Source organism: Pseudomicrostroma glucosiphilum (assembly GCF_003144135.1).
Source record: "Pseudomicrostroma glucosiphilum strain MCA 4718 unplaced genomic scaffold BCV69scaffold_9, whole genome shotgun sequence".
In the NCBI taxonomy this organism is placed as follows: Eukaryota; Fungi; Basidiomycota; class Exobasidiomycetes; order Microstromatales; family Microstromataceae; genus Microstroma; species Microstroma glucosiphilum.
In genome coordinates, this window is record NW_020289921.1 from 123,241 (window position 1) to 138,460 (window position 15,220).

General features: G+C 56.1%; 6 protein-coding genes across 6 annotated transcripts; 2 read left to right on the top strand and 4 right to left on the bottom strand.

Annotated features, from left to right (window-relative positions):
- Nucleotides 1–242: 242 nt before the first annotated feature.
- Nucleotides 243–2,930, bottom strand: BCV69DRAFT_299684 (H+-ATPase subunit; the record flags this gene model as incomplete). Its single annotated transcript, XM_025494360.1, has 2 exons — nt 243–2,711; nt 2,802–2,930. The coding sequence occupies 2 exons, from the start codon at nt 2,928–2,930 to the stop codon at nt 243–245; spliced, it is 2,598 nt and encodes an 865-aa protein (XP_025347087.1).
- Nucleotides 2,931–3,158: 228 nt separating this feature from the next.
- Nucleotides 3,159–5,241, bottom strand: BCV69DRAFT_290555 (putative monosaccharide transporter; the record flags this gene model as incomplete). Its single annotated transcript, XM_025493718.1, has 5 exons — nt 3,159–4,400; nt 4,482–4,585; nt 4,665–4,911; nt 4,992–5,073; nt 5,156–5,241. 5 exons carry the CDS (start codon nt 5,239–5,241, stop codon nt 3,300–3,302), a joined length of 1,620 nt encoding a protein of 539 aa, XP_025347088.1. The 3' UTR covers nt 3,159–3,299.
- A 540-nt stretch (nt 5,242–5,781) lies between these two features.
- Nucleotides 5,782–7,983, bottom strand: BCV69DRAFT_313137 (hypothetical protein). The gene is made up of 2 exons (XM_025495002.1): nt 6,885–7,983; nt 5,782–6,807 (listed from the first exon to the last, which is right to left on the bottom strand). The coding sequence occupies exons 1-2, from the start codon at nt 7,910–7,912 to the stop codon at nt 5,829–5,831; spliced, it is 2,007 nt and encodes a 668-aa protein (XP_025347089.1). The 5' UTR covers nt 7,913–7,983; the 3' UTR covers nt 5,782–5,828.
- A 236-nt stretch (nt 7,984–8,219) lies between these two features.
- Nucleotides 8,220–10,605, top strand: BCV69DRAFT_213560 (hypothetical protein). Its single transcript, XM_025489767.1, has 2 exons — nt 8,220–8,598; nt 8,675–10,605. The coding sequence occupies exons 1-2, from the start codon at nt 8,328–8,330 to the stop codon at nt 10,147–10,149; spliced, it is 1,746 nt and encodes a 581-aa protein (XP_025347090.1). The 5' UTR covers nt 8,220–8,327; the 3' UTR covers nt 10,150–10,605.
- A 1,250-nt stretch (nt 10,606–11,855) lies between these two features.
- Nucleotides 11,856–12,717, top strand: BCV69DRAFT_313140 (hypothetical protein; the record flags this gene model as incomplete). The annotated part of the gene is made up of 3 exons (XM_025495003.1): nt 11,856–11,908; nt 12,299–12,315; nt 12,448–12,717. 3 exons carry the CDS (start codon nt 11,856–11,858, stop codon nt 12,618–12,620), a joined length of 243 nt encoding a protein of 80 aa, XP_025347091.1. The 3' UTR covers nt 12,621–12,717.
- Nucleotides 12,448–15,211, bottom strand: BCV69DRAFT_283461 (riboflavin synthase domain-like protein). Its single transcript, XM_025492716.1, has 3 exons — nt 14,673–15,211; nt 13,710–14,601; nt 12,448–13,629 (listed from the first exon to the last, which is right to left on the bottom strand). The coding sequence occupies exons 1-3, from the start codon at nt 15,170–15,172 to the stop codon at nt 12,802–12,804; spliced, it is 2,220 nt and encodes a 739-aa protein (XP_025347092.1). The 5' UTR covers nt 15,173–15,211; the 3' UTR covers nt 12,448–12,801.
- Nucleotides 15,212–15,220: the final 9 nt, after the last annotated feature.

The following is a 15,220-nucleotide window of genomic DNA, read 5'->3' on the forward strand; positions in this document are numbered from 1 at the left end:
CTTCAAAGGCGTCATGTCCACACGCAGACCTGAAGAAGAAAAAGATGTGATGCGTATCCAGTACTAGGGAATTTCATTTTCGAAACGAGAGAAGGGCAAGAAGCCAAAGAGACAAGGAGACCCTACATCCTCGGCCGGAACCTCAAGGCTGCATGTACATTTTTGGCTCCTGCAAAGGCAAGACGTAGCGTAGCGTCTTGGCCTCCCTTGTTGCATGACCCTTGCCCGCCTTTTTTTTTGTTTCACTCTCCCTTGAGACGCAAAGGCTGGAACGCCTCTCCTCCACCCATGTAATGCTTTCCCTGTGCCTCTACCCACTGCAATCGAACAGCATGCAACGTTGCGCTCAATCCTTCCATTCCCACCAGAATTGCCAGTGTTCCCATGAAGAAGACGGCGAATCCAAAGGTCACCGCGAGGATTCCCACGACGCCCGTGAGCCCAAAGGTGTTTTGGATGGTCATGGTCCAGAGAACTTCGGAGAGTTGGGCGTGGGCCAAAGACAGGGCCCAGAGACGAAGGTAGGAGGCAGTGTTGGAGATGCAACCCAGACAGAATTCAATGGTGTGGATGATCTGGTGGATCACCACCTCGCCGAACTCCTCTTCGTGGTCGCCGCCACCGCCACCGCCGCCACCGCTTGAGTTGCCCTCGCCGCCGTTGCCGTTACCGTTGTGATGGTCGTCGCCGTTGGCCTCACCGTCCAGGTTGCCCTGACCGTTGACGACCAAACGCTCCTCCTCGTCTTCGTCACCGGCAATGAGATGGCGGTACCCTTGTCCCTGGTGCTTCTTTTGCTCCTGATACACGAGGTACGGCTTGGCACACAGCATCCAGGGCACACAGAGACCGGCGAGACCTAGCAAGCACGTCTGCACAAAGGCCTGACCAGCGTAGAGTTGCTTGTCAGCATCGACCTGACCGGGCTTGAGGAACATGTAGATGAGCGTGTTGAGCAGACTTGGCGGGTTGTTGCGGAACAGGTTGCCCGTCTCGTCGGTCTCGTACCAGTCTACACTCCACTTGTACAGAATCATGATGACCAGATATCCAAAGAGGGCCTGCATGAAGAGGATCTGAGGCATCCATTCGGTGAAGATCGAGCTGCGCTTCTTGAAGTGGATGAAGTTGGGCACTTGCAGAGTGATGGCAAAGGACATATGAATGACTCCCAGAATCACCGACATCTTCATCTTGATCGAATTGGTGAAAACGAGAGCATTGTCTGCACCATGCCAAGTCGGATCGAGACCCATGGTGTAGACATGACCATTGGGAATAGCCTCAGTAGGGCCGTTACGATCGGCAGGCCAGTCCCAACCAGTGCCGAAGAGGTGCAGCGACTTGGAGAAGATGTCGTTGTAGAGGAAACCAGTGAACATCGAGAAGGCACCCATAAGGAGAACCATGTAGCGACCGAAGAAGAACATGTCGAAGATCTCGCCCATGCTGTTCTTGGCCAGCTGGCGCTCGTACATGCACATCACCAGACCTGCGAGGAACATGATGGTACCGTGTCCAATATCACCGAACATGACGGCGAACAGGAAGGGGAAGGTGATGACGGCAAAGAGACCAGGATTGACCTCTCCGTAGGCTGCCACACCGTAGGAGTCGATGATGGCTTGGAAACCCTCGGTGACCTTGTTGGTGCGCTGGAAGGTAGGTGGAGTCTGTTTCGTCTTCAGCTCGTGAAGGACAGGTGGCACAGAAGTTCCAGCTGCCTCAGCAGCCCGGTGCAGGGCCAGCTGAATGGAGTGGATGTCGGTGGTGGGGCACCAGCCTTCAGCAATCAGCGTCTTGCGTCGAGAGTCGAAGAGGAACGAATTCATCGTAGAATAGATGAGCTTCTCTCGACGAACAAAGTCGGCCCAAGCGGTGAGGGTCTCTGCAATCTTGACCAGCTCGGTGCGACGAGTGGCCGAGGTGGTGTACATGACGTTGTCCAGATCCTCAATGCGAGAGTGTACGTCACGGAGAGCACCTTCCCTCTTGCTTGCTGAAGAGTCGATCGGGTACAGTGTACCACCCATTGACTCGGAGATCTTTCGGATCTTGGAAAGAAGCTCAGAGCCGTGAGCGAAGATGATGAAGACATTCTTGCGGGTAGGCTCCTCCTTGCCAGGCTCCTGGAAGGGCTCTTCGATCTCGGCATAGTTCATGTAGAGATTGCCACGCAGCACACGCCAGAGAATGCGCTCGAAGGTGGCCATTCGAGCTCGGTCGATGGTACCGGCGACGAATTCGAGGTCGAAGGTGCCGAACGAGCTGTCCTCACCTCGGCCACCACCGTAATTGTGGCTCTCTACATCATCCAGCAAGGGGGCGTTGGCATCATCTGTGCTGTTGCGGCCATCACCACCCTGCCTATTCTCGGCCTGGTCGAAGAAGACGGCCGTCTCGCGGAGGACATGACGAGCTTCCTGCAGCTCCAGCAGACGCTTCTGGAGTGTGTCGTAGCTGTTGTTCATCTGACCAATGCGATCTTCATGGTCTCGCAGCTTGGTGCTCAACTCCTCCATCTGCAGAGGTCCTCGACGAGATCCACCTTCGGAGAAGTTGAGGAAGGGCAGAGCGGACTCGAGGGGACGAACAGGGATCTTCTGAGTCTCCATCTGGGCCTGCAAGAAGCGGACTCGGCGGTCCATCTCGTCCAGGCGGCGGATGTCAGACACGAAGGTACGCTGGAAGGGAGTGACATCAGGGTTGAGCTGTGACAAGGAGGGAGCAGCATGTTACGAGAGAAGTGTCAGGATCCGGCTCAGCTTGATCACCCGTCAGGTGCAGGCGCCATCACTCACGTCTTTGAACTGGATATTGCCCAGCTCTCCCAATTCCGCCACAGCAGAATGGGCCACCTCGGTGGGAATGTAGAGCTGCAGCAGACTCATCTGCGCAGATCGAAAGAGGGACTCATCTCCGGCGCCCATCTTGACTAGCAGTTGGACGGAGAGAGAGGGGAGAAGATATGGACGGGATTGATGGTGAGGAGGAGGATGGGCGACGGGCGATGAAGGTGGAGAGATTGTTCAGGGGAGCGCCAGGCGGGCGGGCGACGCTGGAATCACACCGCGCGCAAGCAACGCCCGCCTGCCTCCGCTCCTGCCCGCCAGCCAGGCCCATGACGCTGCATCAGAAGTACACGGCAACGCACATGGTATCAAAATCGATCGATTAGCTTGGCTCAGTAATGGAAGCAAGAAAGCAAGTGGACAAGACGACAAGTTCGCTCACAAGAGGCTCTACTGAAGGACTGCAATGACTCCCCTAGCCCACGTAGATTTGACCACTTGCCCCCTCTACTCCTTGATGTCCTCCTCAGCTGGGCTGGGGGTCTCCTCGGCTTCGGTGACCACGCCGCCCAGAGGAGTACCGCTCTCCACATCAGTGCCTCGAATGGACTTGAGGTGCTCATTGTACTTTGCCGATGTGCGAGCATTCGAGTGTCGGAAGAGATTGTCCACCTCCTCAAGGGACAGTCCTTTAGTCTCGTAGATGCACAACCATGCAAAGGCCGTGCATCCCAGGCAGGAGACGGCCCAGATGAAGAAGATCTTGGGACCCAGACCGGCCTTACCCGGTCCACTGTCTACCAGGTAAGGTGTCATGTAGCCAATGGCGAAGTTGAAAGCCCAATTCGAAGCAGTGGACAGGGAGTTTCCCTTTGACCTGTAGGCTAGACTGTAGGACTCCGCGCAGTAGATCCAGCCTCCTGGACCCCAAGTCGTGGCGAAACCGACGATGTACAGCATCACAAAGGCGACGCAGGTCCGCTGTGCAGTGTGGTTGGACACTTTGCTGGCAGTTCCAATGGCAGCAACAAAGAATTGGCAGATGCTCATCTCGATGGCACCGGCCAAGAAGGAAGGTCGTCGTCCGACCTTGTCGAAGATGATGAAACTCAGAGGAGTCGACAGCACATTGACTAGGTTGGCAATGACCGAGAAGGTGAAGGGGTTCTTGGCGCCTGTAGACAGGAAGAAAGTAGTGCCGTAGTAGAAGATGAAGTTGATACCGGTGAGCTGTGTCAAGGCTTGCAGCACCATACCTGACGAGATCCTCTGCAGCGTCTTGCCGTTGCCAGTCCTGAGGATCTCACTCCAGCCACTAGCCGACTCCTTGAGCTCCATCTCGTGCTGGTCAATGACCTCCTGTAGCTCGGCTCGCACAATGGGGTCATCGACAGGCCTGCCGTTGAGGTAAGCGAGAATGTGGGCAGCATCCTCGACACGGCCTTGCTTGACTCTGAACCGAGGTGACTCGGGCAGGAAGACCAGACCGACGAAGAGGACAAAGGCAAAGATGAACTGCATAGAGACGGGAATGAGCCAGGCGCTGTTGTCCTCCCTGTCCTTCGTTGCATTGTCGACAAGGCTGGCTACGAAGAGACCGATGGTGATCTGGACAGCATGATAACAGTGGAGCGATGTGACACGGTCAGGTCTGCCTCGATCCCCGTGATTAGCATGGAGTGTACTCACGAAGAATTGGTAGGCAGCGACAATAGCTCCTCGGACCCAACGAGGAGCGGTCTCGGACTGGTATAGCGGCACCAGAGACGAGATGAGACCAACACCCAGACCGGCTGCAAGGTGCAGCGATGAAAGGTAGCGGTCAGTACTGAGCGAGAGATGAAGGGTTGGCTCTGCCTCAAGCTCACTCACCAATCACACGCCCAATGCAAAAGGGCGCCAGACCCTTGCTGACGCACTGCACCAGCACTCCCACACTGAAGACGACCAGGGCGAGCATCAGAGCTGGTCGTCGACCCTTGAAGTCACCGATGTAGGACGCCGAAAGGGCTCCGATGAAGGTACCGAGGGAAAGGAGAGAAACGACGAGGGAGGTGTCGCTTGTGGACAATGCCCATCCAGGCTTGGCGGGATTGTCCGATGCGATACGATTGGAGGGCTATCGATGACGTTGAAGGTAGTCAATTGATCAGACCATAGGAGATAGTGCATGCTGCAAGTGTCGAGTCATGGACTCACAATGTTGTAGTCGTAGTAGGATCCGAACTCCTCTTTGAATGGCTCCATCTGCAATAGACCGCTGATGACTCCCGAGTCATATCTAGATGTGCGGTTGAGTTCGAAGGGTGACGTGAGCAGATGATACAACGATATCTGCAAACCATGGAAGATGTTGTACTTACCCGAACAGGAAACCTCCACCACCAGCAACAATGCCGACCAGGATAGCCGGCAAGGCCTGTCGCAGATCAGAAGGCTTTGCTACCATTGTTGCAGCCGGGGTTGTGGTGGTATGGCGCGTGAGCGACTTTGTTGCCATTGTGGGCTTCAGTACACTCAAGGGAGTTCTGGATTTAGGATAGAGTGTGAGGGATGAGGTAGCCGAGTAGACGGGGGAATTGCTGGCCTGGGTCCCCCTTTATAGCACTGCTGGGCGATGTGGGGTAAAAGGAAAATCTCACCCTCTCACTGGGGAAGACGCTATTTGCCGTTGACCCGTCACCACTCTCGTGCCGCGCCGTAGCGTCGCATCAAATTCGTCGTCAGGCACAGCTACTGACGTTCCGGCGTACTCACGCAGGACAGGGCAGGGCAGGGTAGGGCAAGGCACGCCAAGGCGGTACCCCGCGGGGATTCTTCGACCGCATTACCACCCGACGGGAAGAGATATCAGGGGAGATGTGGGATGCGGGGCACCAGAGTGAGGTACAAACAAGGGGGAGGTGTTGACAGTGCGCCCCACACGACCCCACACTTCGCTGTTCGGTAATCTCGATGAATATCACAATGAAAATGAGAGCGGGGGTTTGGGGGGCAGTGCATTCATTGATTGACGAAGTAGGACTAGGCAGGCACTCAGCTACGGGTATCCCCCTCGACATTCTCCCACCAGATCACCCTCGCAGTCGCAGTGACAGCGGCAGTGGCAGCAGCGGACTGCTCTGTATGACTTTGGCCTTGTCTCTGTTCCCTGGCTACCTCCTGTCCCCGGTCCCGGCTCCGCCTACCAAACAAGATCAGCCCCCATCCCTCTTCACTGCCACTCCCACCAACGGCACCTTCGCGTTCAGCATGCCCTTTGCGTAGGTGACCTCGACGCTTGACCTGTTTGGCTCGCTTGCGTCTGGCTTGCTTACCTGTGCGTGGCGCAGAGCGCTTGGAGGGTTGGTTGAATGCGTCGAAGCCCATGTCGTCCTCGGAAGGGTACGAATCGTCTGACGAAGAGGCAGACTCGGAGTCGGCGTCGCTGTTGCCATCGTCTTCTCCGTCATCGTCTACGTCATCCTCTTTGTCCTCAACACTGTCGGATACATCCACATCCTCGCTGTCACCCTCTTGTCCTTCCAACATCAATCCGTCTTCCCGGTGTTCCGCTTCTCTCTGTAGCTTGTTGAAGCGATTCATCTTCTCCTGTCCCTTTGTCGGAGCATCAAAGATCCCCTTGCCTCCCTTGCCCACGCCCTGACTTCGACTGGATAGCTGCTCATCTTCGTAAGACCTCCCTTGGCCTAGAGCAATACCCCAGCCTGGGTCGTGTGAGCGCCACTTGACGGGCGAAGAAGAGAAGCCAGACGTGCAGAGGTGAGCCCAGCGCCTTTGCTGGTCTTGACGAGGGTCCGGCTTCTCACGCTTGGCGTTGCTGGGGTGTCGCTCGGCATCCGTATCGTCCTGCTGGCCATCTACCCAAGTCTTTACGATCGCCAAGGCCTTGGAGAGCATCTCCGGGTGAAGGAAGCCATCAATGGTGAGCATGCGTACTCTTCCAGCGTAGTGGGGTTCAGGCGCTTCGTAAGAGGAGATAGGTAGCTCTGGAGGCCGATAGTAAGTCTTGACACTGCAAGGCAGATGGGACAAGGATGGAGCAGAGTCAATCTTGCGGGTCTGAGGGCTCATGGGGAGGACAGCGCTTACCCTTCAGCATCTCTCGACAGTAGTCTCATCCATCCTACCAATTCTTCACAGTGCAGCGCCCAAGGAGCCCAATTCATGTCTTGTGGTGTTATATGCTGCTGTACAATGCCTTCGGTCCAGCCAAGGTCAACGCGACCCACGCCATCACCTTCTACGCCCAGATCGGGTATCCACACATCTTCCCTGGTGACCTGAGCAGTCGAGGGTGTGTAACAGTCCACGTCTCCTCGCTTGAGAAGCTCATCAGGGAAGCGTATCCTGCCCATTGACGAGGTAGTGAGCAAGATGTGGAACCTCCCTTTCTCCGTGTCTCCACCGCCTCTCAGCGTCTCCCATCTCTCGAAGGCGTCCATGACTCGCTGAAAGCCGGGTTTGCCAGGAACAAAGGTAGGGTCTAGCAGAGGTATCAGGACGAGATATCTCGTTGCACCCCCACTCGTTCTTTCACCAGCACGCCCCGAGGAGCCGCGGCTGAAACGTGCTGGTCTACCTTGCAGGCCAAGCGTCTGGTAGGTGTCCTTTGTGAGGTGAAGGAGGAGATTCCCGTCCCCCGTAAGGCAGATCACATCGTCTGTGTCTAGCTTGCCTACGCTGAGAGCGATGAGATTCGGAGGAGACCTGATGTAGGCATTGAGAAACGCTTGATTGAGGAACAGCTTGAGAGAGGTGCGCACGTGATATGACTTGCGATGTGAGAAGAGTCCTGATATCTGGTCGCTGAGATTCTTAATCGAAGCAGAGGATTGAGAGGAAGCGTCCGCCTGCTCCTCAGGAACCAACAAAGTCATGCGATGATTGAAGCAGTGACTCGCAATCACTTCTTCTACCCTTCTCTGCGCATCAGCGTCCGGGTCTGCTCTCCCTTTGCCCTTCACACTGGCATTGTGAGAGGTGAGGGTCCCGCCTTGAGAGTCTTCGTTGCGGAAGCCAGCGACATTGAGGATGACTCTGCCAGGCAGCCTCTTGCGCGCAGCATCCGCCCTAGCAGACGGCCTGCGTCGCTTGTGAGAGGAAGGAGCAACGTACATAGACTTCGCCCGAGGAGTGTCAGCCAGAGTCTAGTATCTGTCAAGGAGGAATTGGTACGACGATGGAAGAGGAAGATCCAGATTTCTGGGTGTCTTCCTTCCTGTCCTTGCGTTTCTGGCGCATTTCTCCACTTTTCGGGGCAAAAGACGGAAAGAAGAAGAGCAACACCGCCTCGCTTTGAACACTGCTTCTTCTGATCCTTGAGTCACCCGTCATCTTCTTCGTAATCTCATCAGCCATTTCAAGAGGTTCAGTTCTCGAAGAAGCACCATGATCTCCTAGACATTGCTACCACGACCTTGATCTCAACATGTGGCTTGGCAGACCCCCCTTTCTAGCTTGACATTGCCCGCCCTCGAGGTCTTGGGGTAGCACCATTTCTAGCCTCTCTGCGCCCAAATTCGCCGACCGAGCATGACTTCCCACCTCTCTGTCCCTGCTCTACGTACCCGTCTGGAGGATCTCGATTTGCCCTCAAACGGAAAAAAGCCAGAGCTGCAGCGCAGGCTCCGTAAAGCTCTCGCTAGGATCAAGGCAGAGGAGGAGAGAATCGAGAGCGGTGCCCCCAGGGACGAGGATCTGGATCTCAGCCAGTGGAGACCAAAGTACACAGAGTACCTAGTGGTGGACGTTGAGGCTACATGCGAGGATGGGAGAATGGCAGGCTTTGGGTATCCGAATGAGAGTGAGTGAGGCCTAGGTCTAGGCAAGCAGGGACGAAGGAGCAAGCACGTGAAGCTCATCATACCTTTTGCCTACAGTCATTGAGCTACCGGTACTTTTGCTACGGCTCCCACCTCCCACCTCTTCCAATGTGGAGCCTGAACTCATAGACACCTTCCACACCTACGTGCGGCCGGTCTTCCAACCGGTCCTCACCGACTTCTGCAAAACCCTCACTGGCATTTCTCAAGCTCAAGTCGACTCGGCCCCAAGCTTTCCAGAGGCGCTCTCGCTCTTATACCAATTTCTACACAAGCACGACCTACTAGATGTGCAGACTGCCTCTTCTTGCGCGACGAACGGGTCCAGAGCGGCAGACCCGTTCCTAGATCCCTTTTCAGCAGAGCATCGCTCTTCCCTTAAACGCAACGTCCTCTTCTGCTCACACGGCCCCTTTGACATACGAGACTTCATACCAAAGGCCTGCTGGATCAACGGCTTTGCGTACGGCCCGCCAGTATGGCTAAGAAAGTGTGCGATCCTAGACGTGCGCAAGACGACACTTGGGCTGGCGTATGTGGGCAAGGTTGATGAGCGAGGCGGTGAAGGAGTCAAATTAGCTTCGCACGCGAGCATGGAGCTGGAAGCGTCCAGTCGAGAGGACGGCGAGGCCGAGCCTGTCGGAAATGAAGACACCCAACCCTCCTCCTCTAGCTCATCAGCAGCTCCGCAGAAGATCCAGCGACACTTCGACTCTACCATCCCTGGTCTACTTCTCCTCCTGCATCTCGAGCCATTCCAGGGTCAGCTCCACTCGGGACTAGACGATACGCGGAACTTGGCCAGAGTTGTCGCAGAGGTCGTCAGGAGGGTCATTGCTGGTGCTCGTAGCTGGAGTGACGAGAGCCGGTGGGACGAGCCAATAGAAGAGGAGCAAGAGCAGGGAGAGAATACACTAGAGGGGGAGGAGCAAAAGGTTCTCAATGGACTGGGAAAAGTGACTCTCAAGGAAGGAGCGAACGGTGACGTCGCTTCAAATGGGCATCCCACCCCTCCAGTGCGGGCTACCCGACCGCCCGTCGTCCCTCTGGCACCACACATCCGCGACCAGCTCCTCACACCCAACGTCTATCTCCCAGAGTACCCTCCTCCACCGCCTCTCCCAAGCAGTCTTGCCTCACCCAGCAGAGGAGCGCAGAGTTCTGCCCCGCTCTCAGCCGCGAACCTCCTCCCCTCCGCCCGTTCCAACGGGCCCGCCCGTCTAATGACAGCAGCCAGCTCATCAAATGGTGCCGAGGTAGAAGAGTCCTTCTCCGGGGACGAGACGACGGCACGTCGCCTGCTAAAAGGAGGGAGCGTCTATTATCCCAAGAGGTGGGCTTGGATGGGGAAGAGGGAAGGGGTTGTGCGATGGGATTTGGAAGTGGTGGTTGAGGAGGAGAAGAGGAGGGAGAAGTGGATTGGGGCGAGAGAGGGAGTGGGGAATCAGAGGGGAGCAGCAGCAGCAGCAGCAGCAGCGGGAGGAGGAGGAGGTAGAGGTGGAAGGGGCCATCCGCGTACTGGTTGGGCTTAGCGAAGCACCGGTGTGCTGGACGAGAAAGACCACACTGTGTGCTAGGAATCGAGAAGCGGTATCAATATCACGTCTAAAAGTACAACATCCCCTTGAGCTCAAGAAGGGTAAGGCAGTCGTATGACGACCTCTCTTTCTCCCTTCCCCATCCATTCCAACTCTGGAGTCGGCCGATGACTAGTCGCCTCGTCACTCCACTGCCTCCCACATCTCATTACATCTCCTAGCCCTCTCACTCTCGTCCATCTTTTCCCAATTCTCACTTCCATCTGGTCCTACTTTGAATGTGGTAACTTTGCCTTTTGCATCTGAGCGGGCAAAGAGTGTTGAGATGGTAGAGGCAGAGGCAGAGGAAGAGGAGGAGCTGTTGGAAGCAGTGGACTCGGCGAGTGGTTGGCCGGGCTGTACGGGTTGGAAGCCTAGTTGACGGAACATTGTCAGGGCGAGTCTGTATAGTGCAAGTGCAAGAAGAGAGCGAGTGTCAGCTTCTTCTCTCACTCGATCTTGTCCTTTCTTGCTGCACTGCTGGCTACTCACGTATGCCTACCCAGCTCCTTTTCACCAACCGTCTGTCCCTCTCCCTCCCCCTCCTTTCCCTCAAGCGCATCCGGATCTTCACCCACTTCTCCCCTCTCAAGCCTACCCAACTCCTCTTTACACTCCCTCACATCCACCTCCCCACGACTAATGGCCGTCTCAAGTTTAGCAATCTGCTTTGCCAATTCCAATGTACGTTGTCCATACCCCGCCAAGGTCTGAGAATGCACAGTAGGTGTTCGCCAAGCTGCACGAGGGTTGGAAGAGGAGAGGGTGGAGAGTTGAGAAGAGAGAGTTTGCAAGCGGGAGAGGAGAGCGGATTGTTCAGAAGAGCGGGAAGAGGCGGTTGAGGTTAGGGCGGAGAGGATGAGGGACCAGGTGTCGCGATCTGAGGAAGGGTCGAGGGATTCGCGGGCTACACCGAGCACTTCACTGAGGGGCGTTGTAGGACAGTCAATGAAGGGGAGATGGACTTGTCGTCAGCTGTGGTTCATCTTCTAATGTAGCATGTTCTCGCTCTCTCACTCACGCTAGGTCTCCCAGTCCAATCTCTGCAAACTTGCGATTGGAAGAGTAGCTCTGCAATCCTTCACCACTCTCTGAGATGAGCGGGTCCACTCCGGCCGCCGAAGAGGAAGAAGCGACTGCTGCTGCCATCCTGTATACGTGAACTGTCTAGTCTGTATCAGTATAGAGGTCTTTTGATCGACGTTTGAGTCTTGCTGTGCGATACTATATGCAATGCGAGGGCAGTGACGATGGTGATGGTGTGAGTACGAAAGTGACCGGAAAGAGGGCGGCAGCGGCAGAGGCTGGAGATGTTGTCCATCAACACTTTGAGCTTCAGACGCGTCGTTGCTTGCTTGGCCCAACGTGGCTGGCTGGGCCTCGAGGTCGGAACGGAAGCAGGGGAGGCAATGGCACCCACTCCCGCTCCCGCTGCCGCTGATTGACGTCAATGTCAACGCCACGCCTGGGCCTGGCTGAGTCGGACTGAGCGTGCGGGTGCGCTCTGATCAACTCGATTCCCCTTTGGGCGGGGCGGGTCTGGCTCCACCTCGACTAGAACTAGCGAGCGAGTCAAGGCTTCCTGTTCCCACCATTACTTTCTATAGACTAGCAAGGATCACTTTACACACACACGTCACACTTCTATACATACAATCAAGATGTCCAGCAACGGAGAGACTGAACAGAAGCAGGAGCAGCAGTTCAACATCCTGTGAGTGGGCCATGTATCCATCAGCGAGGGAGCTGCGATTGCGCCGGATGGACAGGCAGAGGGCAGTGGCGCAGCGTAGGGGTAGTCCCATAGCATTGAGGAAGCCGGGATCAATTCAGCTACAAGAGAGGAGAGGGAAGTTGGCCACCCACAGCGCGTAGGGGCTCTCTCGTTGTGCTGTTACCTCAAGGATCTTCAAGGTTGAAAAGGGCTGCAGATATCCGGGTAGTTGCGTACAGCACAGGCAGAACTCTATGAAGGCAGGGTCCGGAGTCCTATCACCTAAAGCTGTAGCAGATACAGCAGAGGGTCCCATTTTGCCAGTCCTGTGACACCTGCTGACCCGTTCGCCCTGCTTCCTACCACAATTGTCCACTCGACCACTATCAGACCCCACCCAGCAACCAGTGAGTATCCCTCCCACCTCTTCCTCAGCATCACTGCGTATCTCAATCCAATCCAATCCAATCCCACTCACCTCCCCTTCCTTTCCCACTGCCCCTCTCGCCTCTCGTCTTCTCCCTCTCCCTCTCTCACAGCCAACGACCCTAACAACGACCCTGCTCTCAAGTCAGGCAACACAGGCAGCTCTGACCCTACTGGCAAGCCTGGCGTATTTGTTCCCCAGAATGCCGATAAGCTCGAGCAGCCAAAGTCTTCGGATGAACTAAAGACGGCTAGTGCTGAATTGAACAAGTATAGTGTTGCTTGAAAAAAAAAGGGGCGTGGACGGATTTGGGATGTGGGATAGATAGGGACGGGAAGGGGAAGGGGAAGGGGAAGTGGAAATATATCGCATTGCTTTACACTTCTAGTCTTGTCTCGTGTCTTCAACCATCTAGTGATAGCGCCAGCGTGATCTCACCTTCTTCGCCCTGCCTTGTTGCCTCAACTCAACTCCAGCACTCCTCCCTCCATCGTCCCCCCGCCTCGATGCGGTCCAAGAACCTGGTAGCCTGATCCTCCTCCAGTCCTCCAAACTCACCCACCAGTCGCTCAAAGGCTCGTCGTACCTGCTGAGGCATGTTCCCCGATGAGCCACACAGATAGACTGTCGCGCGTTGTGCTGTCAGCCACTCCCAGATGAGAGGGCCCTGTCTGACCGCAGAGGGAGAAGGGACACCATTCCTCGCATCGCATTCGCCTTCGCTTCCTGCAATTGCATCGGTAGCGACACTAGGTGTGGCGAGCAGATGATCCCACTGATCGACCAGGTCCTGCACATACTCCTTCTCTCCCTTGCCCCTCGTCTTTCCCTCGAGGGGATCCCAGCGCGAAGAGGCCCACCGCACATAGATGGTCCCCAGACCTTCCTGAGCACACTCGTAGGCTAGATCGGACCACTCGCGTGCTAGAAGGGCGTCGGAGTGAGGGTAGGCGCGACACCCGAAGAGGAGGAGGATGGGACCGAATGGTTGGAAAGACGACGTTGCACCTGCACCTGCTGCTGCTGCCTTGCGAGCACGGGCACGCGCAACACGCTCCCTTACCAAACCTCGCAGCGGTGCCATCCCCGTGCCCGGTCCAATAGCGATGAATGGCGTGCTCTCCGAAGCGGGGAGCTTGAGCATTGTTGACTTTCTGATCCGCACAGGGAGGAGACGCTCGTCTGAGGGTTCGAGAGTGGCGAGCCACCGGGAGAGAACACCGACGCGGGGCTCGCGGATGCGTGTTTTGTACGATACGAGGGAGATGAGGAGGGTTAGGGAGCGGGGCGATTCCTGTTGGAGAGAGAGAGAGCGACCAGCATTCAGTGACAGCGACTCTAAGGTGATGTCCGCCTGTTCATGTTGATACTCACGCTCGGTCCGCAAGCAATACTAAACTCCCTCTCCCTCATCCCGCCTTCTCCCTCTTCATTGCCACCACCAAAGACCTCTGCGGCCCAGCGCGGCTCGAATTGTACGCTCTGGAATTCATCGAGGACCTCTGCGATCGTTCTGCGCGTCCTGACTCCATACTCCATGGCATCCTCGTATCCATCACCAGGTGTGCAGAATTCATCGAGCTTCTCGCGCTCTAGATGTCCTTTGGGTGAGAAGGGCCGAAGGAGAGGAAATAGCGAGGGGCGAAGAGGAGAGAAGGGCGAAGTGTGGTTGACGAGGTAAGAGTGGAGTGTCATTGTCTCTTCGATGGCTCCAACATCCGTCAGAGGTTTGCTCAAAGGGGGAAGCTGTATCCGCCGCCCTTGCCGGTCGAAAAGTCCAACAGGTCTGTCTCGATGTTGGGACCAGCCCATTCGAGTGATGAGAGCGTCCACCATCCCTTCATCGTTGGCGGGGCGGAGCGTGGCAATGTCTCCCGCCTCGTACTGCAGTTCCGAATCGTCCAAGTTGGGCAACGTGAACTCGAGTCGCCGCACATCTTGCCAGTGATCGGGCGAGGTGATCCTTTCATTCTTGACAGTCCTCAGCCATCTGATCTCGAAATCCGAAGATGTAGAAGAAGAGGCGGTAGGGACGTCGTGGTGGGCAAAGCCACTCGCTGAATGCACTCCACTACCGTTTGTTTGCAGGGATACACTGCCGCTGCCGTTGCTCTCGCCGTTGGGCTCCTCATCCAGGAAGCGCAGCTCGAAGGTAGGAGGCATGATGGCATCGTCTGGTAGGACTTGCAGGCCTTGCGGTAGAGGATGACGCTCATCTAATAGGCCAAACAGCTCAGAAAGAAAAGGTTGAAAGGTACCCTCGATACTGCAGCATGAGAGAAAGTAGTCAGCAGCCTTTACCTCTACTGGTTACCAACCCGGCCCAGGCCGACTCACCCAAGATAGTGCTGCTCGTCTCCCTCTCCCCTTAGTAGCTCGCTGCCGCCAAGATCCACCAATCTCTTCCTGAGCATCCTTTCCGGCCAACAGAACCTGGGATAGCTGGAGTCTCCCAACCCAAAGATGGCAAAGTGGAGTCCTTGCAGCTCCGCTCCCAATTGGTACCTAGCTGAAAGTGCATCCTTCCACAGTGGCTCGGCAGCAGTGGGAAAGGAGCCATTGCCTGCTGTGGCTATGAGGAAGACTACTGGGCCTGCTGAGCGCGAGAGGACATCATGTAGAGAAGGCAAGTCGGGGAATGTGGAGAGGGAGTGTATTGAGGGAGAATAGTGATGCTGCTGTGCTAGGCGCGAAAGGCGGTGTGCGAGGTCGGAGGCTGTCCCCGTGGCGGAAGCGTAGAGGATTGTCAGGGGAGGGCGAGGTGCCGTTGTCGGTAATCTCGATGACGACGACGATGACCGAGGAGCATCGTCATCTGAGGCTGGTATCGATGGCATCGCAGCTGATCCGAAGAAGTGGAATTCTGGGTGGAAGTGTGAGCAGAG

Bases quoted from the DNA above. Each gene is read 5' to 3' on its own strand.
- BCV69DRAFT_313137 (XM_025495002.1), bottom strand. From the start codon at position 7,912: ATGTACGTTGCTCCTTCCTCTCACAAGCGACGCAGGCCGTCTGCTAGG. The intron at 6,808-6,884 runs GTAAGCGCTGTC...TCTGCCTTGCAG, and splicing joins CTGTCGAGAGATGCTGAAGG to TGTCAAGACTTACTATCGGC.
- BCV69DRAFT_213560 (XM_025489767.1), top strand. From the start codon at position 8,328: ATGACTTCCCACCTCTCTGTCCCTGCTCTACGTACCCGTCTGGAGGAT. The intron at 8,599-8,674 runs GTGAGTGAGGCC...TTTTGCCTACAG, and splicing joins CTTTGGGTATCCGAATGAGA to TCATTGAGCTACCGGTACTT.
- BCV69DRAFT_283461 (XM_025492716.1), bottom strand. From the start codon at position 15,172: ATGCCATCGATACCAGCCTCAGATGACGATGCTCCTCGGTCATCGTCG. The intron at 14,602-14,672 runs GTGAGTCGGCCT...CTCATGCTGCAG, and splicing joins GACGAGCAGCACTATCTTGG to TATCGAGGGTACCTTTCAAC. The intron at 13,630-13,709 runs GTGAGTATCAAC...TCTCTCCAACAG, and splicing joins GTATTGCTTGCGGACCGAGC to GAATCGCCCCGCTCCCTAAC.